We start from the raw sequence: 12,672 nt of genomic DNA, 5'->3' as shown, positions 1-12,672 counted from the left end.
TTAAAGGTGGAGATGACTACAATGGAAGTACTTAAAGAGGCCAGATCAGGAGCTCACCAGGAGACAGACTCAAGCAGGCAGACTTCATAAAGTATTCCTTCTGCTTTAAAACCACTGAAAAGCCTCATGACAGTTTCAGCCAAACACCCAGAAGACAGAATAGAGTGCAAAGTCTATCAACCAACACTTTGAGACATTAAGACGGGAAACAGTCGGAGCATCATCACATGCACTCGGTTGCTGCAGTAAAGGTTGCTATGGCTGTTAGAAGTCCTGATTATTACGTCTCTAGACCTTTGAGTTAAACTAAGAAATATAAAGACTGCATTTTTTGTTTTGTTTGTACAACTTTTGCTATAAAAACATTTTAATCATCTGTGATGCTGAAGCAAAATTTAAAAGGTTGTCTGTATTGTACATAAAAGCTGTTCTAAATTACAAACTGAAAAAATCAACAACAACAAAAATATCCAAAATGGGCTTCAAAAAGTTGGTGATCTACGATCAATGATTTGATGAATTTTAGATGACTGAAGTCCAGATCAAGACCATGACTGGCTGGTTCATGTTCTTATTTTAGAAGAAATAATAATAAAAAAAAAGTTTTCTCTTTCACCAAGATCTCAACACTTTTTTCCAGCGGTTATTGTAGAAGATAAAGAAGTCAGAAGTGTGAGATGTTATCTTCTCGCACTCCTGACACTTCTGATTTAGGCTTTTTGCCTTCAGAACATCTTTGCAGACGCATCAAAATTTATGCGAGGTTTTTCTTCTTTCACTCTTATAACAAGTTAAGAAAACTAAGCTTATTCTGTGCAATCTTTACGACGCCCTATGTCAAAAACATCTCCAAACAGCATTAGTCCTCAGGAAGCAGTGTTATTATCAAAGCTCAGAGATCCACATAGCTAAACGTAGCTGCAGACGGATTTGTTATTCCAAATGGCTTATAATTAGGCACTGTGTGCTTGCATGCATATGGATGCACTTGTTAACACATTTCTGAATGTTTCTGCTCAAGCTTACAATATGCACAAACTGTATAGTGTCACGGATTCACATAAGTACGATCTAAAAACGCACGTCTGTGCTCAGTCTGTCTCATGGGAAGCTCCATGAATCTGAAGGAAAAAAAAAAAAGGTTTCTGAGCTGCAGAGATCTGGGTTCAGCATCACTGCTGTTGACCACCTACATTAGAAACTAAATGATTTATGGGGTCAGAGCTGATTCAAGTTAACCTGTCTGCAGGTATATCACTCATGAAGTGAGCCTCTGGGGTGGCCCGGTAGGGGTGGATCGGGGGGGCCTGCTGCAGAACAATGCAAACTCCGTTCCATGCACCAGCGGCAGCATGAAACTGTGAACTGTAATCAGACTGGCCGGTCAAAGTGCAGCCTGCGTCTGTTGTTGAAGAATGCACAGTTAATGTTGTGGAAGCGCTCAGGGGGAGATGACTGAATAATGCATCGGAGTCAGAGTTGACCTCAGTCTAGCTTCAGCAATGCACCAAACTTTGCCTTGGTTTTTCCAATAAGGCATGCTGAGAGTTACGTGTTGCCTCCCAGCTTGGGTTTGTGCAGATCTTATGGCAAAAACTCAGTGTGATTCCTTTTGGCTTCCCGCTGAATATCACAGCAAAATTTAATAAGTCTGCCTCAGTAAATTTGACTATTGCAAAAATGATGATTTATTTCAGTAATTTGGGCTTAAAAAAGAGAAACAGATTCATATAATTTGGCTGATTTTGGTCACTACAGCTAATGAAAACCCAAAATTGTTATTTCCAGAAAAATTTTATGTTACTATTGCATAGCAACAATAAAAAATAGTATTTGGATACAGAAATATTGTGCTGTGGCCTACAGAGTGATGGGAGTGACTGCCTACAGAAACAGGAGAGTGAAATATCTCTTGATACAAAAGCTGTACTCGTAGTTCACACTCTGCGAAACTCTCTGACACTCATGAAGGGAATTTGTGTAACAATACTTTAAAAGTTATACATCACCCTGTTGCTTGGGCTTTTCTTTTCTACCACACTTTTTCCTTCCACTTAACATCCCATCACCATGCCTGGATTAAGCACTTTGTGAACAGCATACTTTTTAAGCAATGACCTTTAATCACTTAAACTTTTTCCGGACAATGTCAAGACTGTCTGCTTTCAGTCAGCAGTCTTATCTGTGTAGATTTCCGAGAAACAATACTTTGACTTTTCATGAGCTCGGCACATTAACAGAAATGGATGCTTGAAGCACATCACCCAGTGTGTAGCGAATCCCTATCATATACAAGTTTCCCTTTCTGAATCAAATTACTGAAATAAACGTACTTTTCCATGATATCCAGCTTTTCGGAATGCACCTGTCCATCCGTTGACTGGATGATGCAGAAAGTTGCCAGGTATGTCACAACCGCACAGCAGTTATCCTGCAATAGGCCCCACACCCAGCAGACAGCTGATCCCAGCCTCTCAAAGCCTAAATCCTACATTAGTTCTACTCACTAAGAGGCAGGCAGTGCATAACAAGAAAGGAAAAACGGGACTTTTCTTTTCATCACTCTAACACTACATTGGCATGATCCCTGATGTCTGCAATGTTAGTATTTTTCAGTTTATGACTATAGGTGAAGTAAAACATACCTGATTCTTCAAACTGCTATACAGTAGTAGGTAATACTTCATAACTTCATCATAAAATTCCATGCATTAGGTGATTATTGCTTTTACGAGTCCTATGGAGGCTCCAAGAGAAAAAATATTGCCCTCGGGTTCTATCTATAGGAATTTTGGCAAAAATTCATAAGCTTTTTTTTTTATGTGGTTGGCATAGGTTTCGTTATTTTTCTTTTTTTTGTTTTTGCATGCAGTAATGTTAATAAAAAAAAAAGAAGGTAAACAATATAATAGAAAAAAATCGTATGCAAAAAAAGTGACATATGCTTTGGCCTGTAGTGGTAAAAAGACATATCCAGAACTTAAAGTGCAAATAAACAGCATCTGTTGTCGTCAAATCAAGTAGAAATATACAACACATAATAAAAAGAAACATTGCTTAAATAAATAAATAAATAAATAAATAAATAAATAAATAAATAAATAAATAAATAGTTTTTTTTTTACCTCAGAGGTGGAGAGATTATGGTCACTTGGTGCAGCAGAGCATTATTAATATTATTCTCATTATTATTAATATTCTTATTAGTACTATTCCCCCAAAAAGCAGAATCGGAATGAAAAAAACAACAACAAAAAAACACTTTCACTGCATTTCAGTGCATGGAGAAAACTAGTAGCTATATGTTTGCTATTGTCATTATTCTCATCATTATCATCATCAATGTTCCAAAATATATGTAGTCATATTATATCTAGATGCCAGGAGGAAGCTGCAGTAATATCAGTGTCTCTGCCCTAAACAGACAGAGAAAAAGGAGGTGACGTGATTTCAAGGAAGTGCATGCGTCGATCAGTTAAATCCTTAAGTGGGAAAATCTCAAGGAGAAAAATTGTGCTATCTTCATCGTATTCGTCATTGTGGACAGGCTCCAAGGGAGAGGAGGGGGGGACGGGAGTGGGCAGGTAAGGGAGGTAGAAGGAGGGAAAGCAAGGTCGCATTCTGACCAAAAATATACCGTCTGCAGTTTAGTCTTTAAGGATAATGGTAATTTGTGTCTGCGGTTTTGTCCCTCATTTGATCTCTTTGTAGGTTGTCATGCGTCTAATGGGCCGAGAGGGGAGAAGGGGCCTTTGAAGCAGGCAGATTCGTAGTGCTTGTTCAGATAGCTCTTGAGCGCGAAGGTCTTGTTGCAGCGTTTGCATTTGAAGTGCTTGAAGGCCGAATGCGTCTGCATGTGGGCGCGCAGGTTCGAGCGGTCCGCGAAGGCCTTCCCGCAGTGGGCGCACCCGAACGGTTTCTCACCGGTGTGGGAGCGCATGTGGCCCTGCAGGAGCCACGGCCGGCTGAACGCCTTCCCGCACACGTCGCACTTGTGCTTGAGGTCATGAGTGAGCAGGTGCATTGCCATGGCGGGCATGGACACGTACACCTTCCCGCAGGTGGGGCACTTCTTTGCCAGCTTGCTGTCAAGTGAGCGGTGCGTCTGTTTGTGCCGGCTCAGGTTGGAAGACGTGGCGTAGGTCTTGCCACACTCGTTGCAGGTGTGCCTCTGGACGCTCCTGGGGCTGCCGAGGGCTTTCCTTCTTGAACGGCCGTCGGTGATGAAGAAGGCGTCGACTGTGTATCCCTCGCTCACCGCGGCGTCGCCGTTGATGTAGCCGTCTGTGATTTCTGAGCCCGGACTGTCCGGAGACTCCGAGTCGGGGGCACCGTAGTCGCTGTGGATACCGTCATAGAGGGGGTCAGGAGAGGGCACCTTGATCCCGCCATCGCTCTCACCATCATACACGACAGGACTGATGTAGTCACTGATGTAGGCCGCTAAGGTGGGAACAAGAAAATAGTGTCACACCAAAGTAGGAGTCACAGTTAGGAATGATGCACATTAATGTTACTGTCCCTGAAGAACTTTGATATGTTTGTCAGACACTAAAGAAAACACATCTACGCTGTTTTGCTAAGCTATTTATGTCCTTTGAACATTCACGCAGTCACATTACAACTTCAGACTTCAGTGCATTTTCTTAGGGCTCCATGTTGCAGAGCTGTTCCCACAGAATATCAGCTGTGAGACGGACAGAAAGGATCCCTGGTCTTTAAAGGTTTTCACAAAAACAACTCTGAAAACTGTAGCATGAGTATTCTGTCCAAGTCAATAATATCTGGAAGCATTTTTTTTCCTGCATCTATAGCTAATCTTTTGGGTCATCTCTCCAACAGCTTTGCAGATATATAGACTAAAATAGTTTGCAAAATAACTCAAACTCAGTCAGAATGGATGTAGACCGTCTGTGAACAGAAAATCACAAATATACCGAACATGTCAATCTAAACGTTTACATTGTAACTCTGGCTGAATGTTTTGTGCTATTGCTTTCCTGTAAGGTGAACCTTCACCCTAATCTCAAGCCTCAAGCAGACCGATAGCTTTTCTTCCAGTATTTCCCTCGATTTAGTTCCATCCGTCTCCCATTTGACTCCAGCTAGCTTTCCTGATGTTTCTGGAGAAAAGCATCCCCACAGTATGATATTGCCATCACAGTTTTTGTAAAGCCACAAACCATTAAATTCAACCGAAAAACATTAAAATATGAAAAAGCAACAGGATAAAATGTGAACAAGTCCAAGGTGTTTGAATTTTTTTTCATGGCACTACATAACACGGCTGCCTGTTGAGGACAGAGAGGCACACTGACAAAATCCTCAGCAAACTCCCAGAGAACAGCAATTTAGATGATAAAAATAATACCAATTTATTACTGCACGTATGGCTCCTCTGGGACAAAGTGGCGACTATCAGTGATTAAAACCATTAAAGTCCTAAAGACAGTGAGTGATGAAAACCTGAAGTTTCTTAAGCATATATGTTTTGACGTTCACAAATGACACAAAATTCATAAAAAACTAATCAAGCACGAATTTGTTGAGGCACCAGATTTTTTTATTTAAACTAATAATTATGTAGTCTCGGCTGAAACAGTAATTGAAACATACAGTAGGCCTCCACTGTTGATTTACAAACCCAAGGTGATTAACCATTGTTATTTCAGAGAATCAAATATTCCTTCCTGTCATTACATGTGGCAGTAAAACAGCAAGCACTTCATCATGCTCAAACCACGAGCAATCAGACACTCAATAAAAAGCTTAGAACGTTAAAGATTATCTAAAAATATAGGGCAGAAGAAACAAACTAGCCTATTTTTAATGGCTATAAGATTTACTTAAGCATTGAAAAAGGCAATAAAAAGTATTCAAGATTCAAGACTGTGGTAGTAGATGGATGATTATAATTGCAGAGTTACAAATATTAACATAATACAGTGTTTAAAAGCATCAGGTGTGACAGCATGCCTGCACCGACAGCTGCAGTCCTTCAGTATCTGTGCTGTAATAATGCCGCAGCAACTGTATCCAAGTTCTGCATAAGTGGTAAAGTGTGAAATCAACGTACAATCAGTGAAACAGCAGTAATTTCAGCGTGTGTCAAACATCTGTTTAAAAATAAATATATATATATATATATATTTGAATTTCCTTTTCATGAGTCGGAGCATCTGTCTCTCCTCGCTGTACACCTGTGACCAGGAGAGGCTGCTTGAAAGGAACCGCAGTGTGAGTCCTGAACTAATTTAGCAATACATCTCCCTTTGGCCCTCAAGAGCTGCAGTTAAAAACACTCTCCCTCTAGAAGATGAATGCACACAGGCTGACCCTGAACCTGAGGAAAAAGAAGCTGATTTAGCGTGTGAAAACAGGAATCAGCACCGCGGACTGATCCAGCGCGGAACCGGGTCGATGCTACAGTGACCACTGGCTCCCAGGCAGCGCAGCTTCGGTCAGTGCAGTGACCTGTTGGCTTTGTGCTTCTTTGACTTGACAGAAAAATTAAGAACTTTTTCTTAAAACTAATTTTATTTTATTTTATTTTATTTTCCCCGAGAGTCAGAACTGGTTGTGTTCTGGTCTTACTGGAAGCAGTAGCAAAAATCACTTGTATTCACACAAAGCTGGTAAAACATACATAATTTCAATTATGTTTAATGTCTACACTCTATATAGGTAACCTATAAGTTACCATATTAAGCTGCAGAAGTCTGAAATTTTTTTTCCCTTATCTTCATGAACTCAATAAATTGTAAATTACTTTAAAATTTTTATGCAATATATTCTGATCCACTATCTTTGAGCCTAGTTGTGTTGCTAGTTAATGCTGTTTTGTTTTGCTATACATTTTATTTCTAATTTTAATCTTTGCACATTCATCTGATCCTGGGTGTAGTTTCATAAAAAAAAAACATTTTTATACAATATAAACTATGTGGAAGTTCAATACATTTCAGCTGATTTGACATCAAACCTCTGTAGCTTTGACAGAACAGGTGTCTCTGTTTATTAACTACACAGCTTATGTTGGCATGTATTCACATTCAGTTTTATTAAGGAGGAGTAGAAAAGAGATTGTTTAAATTTATACCACACTTTCTTTGTAAAAAACAAAAACAAAAACAAAACAAAACCATGAATCATCCTTTTCAAATTATCCACTACTTTTTTTTAATCTGACACATTCAATCCCATTAAAAGATATTACTGGTAAGGTGAGAAAATGTGTAAAACTTCTGGATGTGTGAATTTATTTTTAGACAGATTTAAGTTACACTCATATAAATCTACTCTCGCTACACATTTTCTTTAGCCATTGGCAATTCCACATAAACAATATAACTCTCATCTAGATCCACTTTATGCTCTCATGATTGGGTCTGCTTCAGTGATGATCCAAACCTTCCCTTCAGGTTTCTCTAAACACCAATGTCCACAAACATCCAGCAAAACTGAACATTAGTTGTGATGTTGCCCATTGTTGAACTTCTGCCTCTTATGTGCCACACTTACTTAAAGTTGTTCCTTGAAATATCTAAACTAAGACAAATTCATAAAAACTCAATCAGTGCAGTCATAACTGGTCAATGTAATTGTATTTCTTATTCCTGTAATTATGTCTATTTATTTTGGTGATGGCACTCATCAATATGTAATGTTTGTTCAATTGTTGGTTTAGGTGTTCTGTAGGTTATGTGGTTGTAAAAACATGTTTCTTCAGTTTTTGTTTGAGTCTCAGAGAGGAGCAGGAATGGCAGACAGAAGCAACAAATCCCATGTGGCAAACATATCTGTTTGCATATAATAACAGCAGTTCGCAGTCCCATGAGAATACACACTGACGACACTTACGCCGAGGCAGAACGCGGATGGGGTATAAATATAAATAATGAGTCTAAAAGGCGTCATGTTCAGACCGAAAGTTTTCCTAAAATGGCCCTCTGTAGTGGGGATGTTTGAAGAAGCTGCTTTGAGCTGCTAAAATCAGAGGTAAGAGACTGGAGACAAAAGGTGGCTGAGGCAGACTGCATTACAGAAAGCGCTCTAGTGTCAAACCAGGCAGGTTGTTAGGTTTTCGACATTAAAAAGCCGTTTTTGCTTTAGAAGCACAGGATTGGTGGCATGGAGCATGCGCATTGGCGTGCAGCAATCTGTCATTGATTCCCAGCTGGAAATAAAGCAGTTTATTCTGCGTCTCACACACACACTTAAGGTATGAGGGTGGGTTTGCAGTTTTCATATAGTTCAAAATAATCAGCTTCGCTGACAGGATTGTAGCAAAGGCCAGATTTGTTAAGAAGCTGAAATGTGAAACGTTTACAACAAGATTCAATACATTTACTGCCAAATGTCTCATTTTGGTAAACAGCATTTCTGCTTTTTACCTCCAAAAGAGAGTTAGGACTTATCTGGGAAACAGGCTGTAAATGTCAAGTAAATGGTCCTGCTTCAGACATTCTTTGTAAAATTGTTAAATAAATGATTTTCCCAGAATTGCATCTCCTTGGATGCAATATTTACATGGCTGCAAAAGACTAGGGAATTACACATAAATGGGAGAAAAAAAAAATATCACAAAAGTAGGTCACACTTTTTAAAACCATTCAGTAAGCAGAGTGGTATTTAAAAATCTGCATTTTCTGACATTTATTTAATTTGTTTTGCCTTAACTGGTTAAATAAAAAAAAAGTTACGTCAATTTTCCCTTTAAAATGTTGTCCTTATGTGACAGTTTAATTTTATGGCAGCTGTTGCAGGTAGAGAGTGAATCATCCAGAGCGAGAAAACCAGCGTGCAAAAAAAAAAAAAAGTGCCAACACTGCAAAAGTAGAGCAGTAACACCTGGTGCACGGAAACGTTGTAGAGCGTGTCAGAGGATCAGCCTCCGGTAAGGTCAGTTTAATATACAATCTTGTCTGATAACAGCAGTGGCTTGGAGATGCTCGTTGCATTGCTAAACGTAAGCTACCAAATTCCTGGTTAAGCTGTTCATATTGCACCTGTTGTATAGTGTATCAGTGTGTCTGAGGTGAGAATCAAACAGATTTAAACGTGAATAAAATGCCCTTTTTTTCTTTTTTTTCTTTTTATCAGATCGTTTTCTGCAACCTCCAGGACACCAAAGAGGCGATTCTGACGCGTCTCCATCTGAGCATGTCTGAAAATGGTGCATTTTTGCTTTCACAGAAGCGGGAAAGTAAAAGCACGTCGGCTCTCTTTCTTTTTTTTTTTTTTTTGTCGTTACTTATTATTCTGCGTGGGAGCAAGAAGGTCCCAGCTGAACATTAGGAAGGATCAGCGAAGCGTGCGAGAAACTCTTGATTGAGTTAATTTCACAAGTGACCTTTACGCAGACCAACTCCAAGAGGAGAACAAATATGCTACAGGATCAAATCCAGCAAAGAATGTTTTACATTTTGCAGGAAAAAAAACGCTACAATTGACGAGTTCTGCGTGTTTTTTGCTGTCCACCGCAGCATCTGCTCATCTGATCCCTCCCAGTCCTGTGGAGCTTAAATCTCTTACAGGCTGCTGTGTCATCTAACTTTGATATATTTTCAATAGCTGATTGAGGGAATGAGACATAAGTAAGTGTTAATGACCATGTGATAACTCTGTGCTGTCTGAAGTCCTTCCCTAATAATTGATTACAGGCTGTCCCACTACAACACCCACCTTATTGAAGGGTTTGAAACAGAACCAGACTGAAAGTGTGGTCAGCTATAAAAACATGACATGAAGATGATGATATTACAAAATGTCCCACTAGATGAAATGAATGCAGTAAAAACCCATTACTCTGGCTACACACCCACCCACCACGCATAACATTATGACAGGCAAGGAGAGACACATTGATAAAGTTCTCTATTAACGTAGCCGTTTGTAAAAAAAAAAAACAACTGCATTTTGTTTACACTGAAACATTAAAAATGAAAGTCCAGCTCTGGTGGGGATTTCCCTAAACAGATTACTAACTAATGGCCCAGTGGTGAAACTAAAGGGGGGTGTAATGGGCAATAGCCTCCCCTAAAATTTGCTTCTCCCAATCCAAATTATTATTTAGCTCTACAGTTTTAGCCTAGGTGAGTTGCAGCATCTTCTTATTTACTGTATTCAGTCTTACGTTACACTTCTGGATCCCTCCTGGTATAACATCACTCATTCCCCAGCCTACCTATACATGACATCATAACACTTCTGCTTCCCCATCGCCACCCTCACACAGACTGACACCCTCATTCAAGACACCACACAAGAACGCCTGCGCACGCACACACACACACACACACACACAACAGATTTAACAATCTGCTGTTCCCATAATTAACTTTTCCGTTTATAGCCACTCAACCTGTCCATATTTGCCTTTGTTAATTTGTTTACAGCTGGTAAATTTCCATCTGATTCTCTGCCTGAGGTTTTTTACACAAACAGCGCTGCTGTGCAGTTTGCTGAGGTGTTTGCTGATAGCTGCTCTGTGTGCCGTCAGCTACCCTCCCAGGGACAAACACAGTATTTAAAAGAAATGTTTTGGCTTTAGGTTTTGCTGTGCTGACTCTATACTCTGGATGGCCTTTCCCATTAGTCCATCCATGTAAAAACTTTGTGGAAGTGCCTCTTTTAGGGCGATGCAAACTGCACTTGTGCTCCTGTCACCAGGGGAGCCCGAGCTCCCAAGAGACACAAGAAGACATCCAGATTTGTCATGTTTTATGGTTGACTGCAATCAAGGATCGACCTGCCTGTAGATGTTTCTCTGTGCTCTTATAGGATAGATTTGCACAGCCTTGCATCCCTTAAAATTGATCGCTCTGGTTGTTTTCTTTATTACTTGACTATTATTTATACAGATTATCTCACTGAGATCCAAAATCCCATATACAAGCAACCTGTTTTAATAAAACAAACAAAACAAAACAAAAAATAAAAACACAGCAACAAAACAAGTACTTATTAATAAAATTGACACAAATAAGCTGATAAAAAATAAACGAGCTAAAAATAAGAACAAGTTTAATAAGAAAACCATCTTCTTCTTTTTTTTAAGAAATTTGAAATGTCACAAAGTTATTTCTTCTGCCGTTAAAGTGTCTTGCAGAAGTTAGAGATCCTTCTTTAGGGGCTTAATAAAACCAGGCAGGAGTTTTTAAAGCTGCTGTAGTTTGAGCTGCTGAGAAACTTGATGCGGTTTGTTGTGCATGGCGCTGCATACCAGTCAGTTTTGCCCAAACTGGTTATAATATTATGCTTGTAGCTTAGACAAACTTTATATCTGACACAGAGTTGGTCTGTGCGTGAATTTTAGCTTCTTGTAACCCGCAGCTCTGGTAAAGATTTAAAACAATCACAGAAAGAAAAAAAAAAATAAAACCTTCAAGACCCAACAGGTAAATCTACCTCTTTGTCTCATGCATTATAGACCAGCCTTATTACAGAAACATAACCCCCTCCTCTCCTGACTGCATCCCTCTCCTCCTCTTCCTCCTCCTCCTCCTCCTCACTGGGATCGATCTGTATCCGAGACACCTGTAAGTCCCGCGCTGTGTAGGCAGCCTGACCTACCTTTGTCATGCAGCCGCAGGCTGAGGTCTGTCCTGTGCCGGTAGGCGTGTTCCAACTCCGCCCCGGTGGAGAAATCATCCAGTTTCACCTTTTTCACCAGGAAAGACCTTGGCATGATGGTGAGAGACACCGGCACGCACGCGAGCACGCACGCTCCCACAAACACAACGTACACGCGGACGCAGCGATACACACACGCGCGCACACTCTCGCGGATGTAAAGCCCCTCGCCGACGGCCTGGCCAGCGTGGCGATCCCGTCCGTCCGTCAACACGCCGAGCAGAGGGGCCGATTGTCTTCAGGTGGTGGCGGGAGCCGAGCTGCCGAATTATCCGGTCAAAAGAGTTATTGTTCTGCTTGAGTGTCCCTGCCTGGCCCGGTCCAGTCCTCTTGCAGGAATGGGAGGAAATGCAACTTCAGCACCGGACAGCTCCCACCGTAGGGGAGGAAGAGGAGGAGGAGAAGGAGAAGGAGGAGGAGGAGGAGGGGGTGCCTCGTGCTTTTTGCACTCGCGGACAAACGGAAGACTGAAGGCTCTCGAACAATAATAAAATAAAAATGAATATAAAAAGGCGATGGAAGACACCTCGCAAAGCCCGGGCCTCTTTAAAAAAAGAAATGGAGGAGGAAGAAGGGAAGGACGAGGGAGGGATGCGAAGAAAATCAGAGGTTTAAAAAATATGTAATAATAACTTAGAATGCTTTTATGTATAAAAAAAATTCCCTTTTACGAAAAAAAAAAAGTCCTTTATATCCCTTTAAGTCAAAAAAAATTGTACAAAAAGGGACTCCGATGAATCAACAGATCCCCCTCTTTCTCTCTCTGGATCCCTCTCTCTTCACTCTCTTCCCCTCGCCTCTCTCTTTCTGCTGCTTCGAGCTGTTCCCGCGAGTGTGCCGTCTCGCGATCAGCTGTTGGCATTTATACGGAGAGAGGGAGAGAGAGAGAGAGAGAGAGAGAGAGAGAGAGGGATGGACGGATGGATAGACACAAGGGTGGAGAGAGTGCTTAATTTAATCCATCCCGCATCCCCTGGGAGCGGCGACTGGCCCGGATGATTTATTGAAGCTGTTATCACCCCCTCTTTCTCTTTCTTT

The 12,672-nt window shown here is 40.7% G+C and overlaps 1 protein-coding gene across 1 annotated transcript; it reads right to left on the bottom strand.

Moving 5' to 3' along the window:
• Positions 1 to 3,303: 3,303 nt before the first annotated feature.
• LOC103140879 (transcriptional repressor scratch 1-like) lies at positions 3,304 to 12,464 on the bottom strand. Its single transcript, XM_007556234.2, has 2 exons — positions 11,575 to 12,464; positions 3,304 to 4,443 (listed from the first exon to the last, which is right to left on the bottom strand). The coding sequence occupies exons 1-2, from the start codon at positions 11,687 to 11,689 to the stop codon at positions 3,716 to 3,718; spliced, it is 843 nt and encodes a 280-aa protein (XP_007556296.1). The 5' UTR covers positions 11,690 to 12,464; the 3' UTR covers positions 3,304 to 3,715.
• Positions 12,465 to 12,672: the final 208 nt, after the last annotated feature.

This window comes from Poecilia formosa, unplaced genomic scaffold (assembly GCF_000485575.1).
Source record: "Poecilia formosa unplaced genomic scaffold, Poecilia_formosa-5.1.2 Scaffold77, whole genome shotgun sequence".
Taxonomy (NCBI): domain Eukaryota; kingdom Metazoa; phylum Chordata; class Actinopteri; order Cyprinodontiformes; family Poeciliidae; genus Poecilia; species Poecilia formosa.
This window is presented reverse-complemented; position numbering and strand designations above follow the sequence as displayed.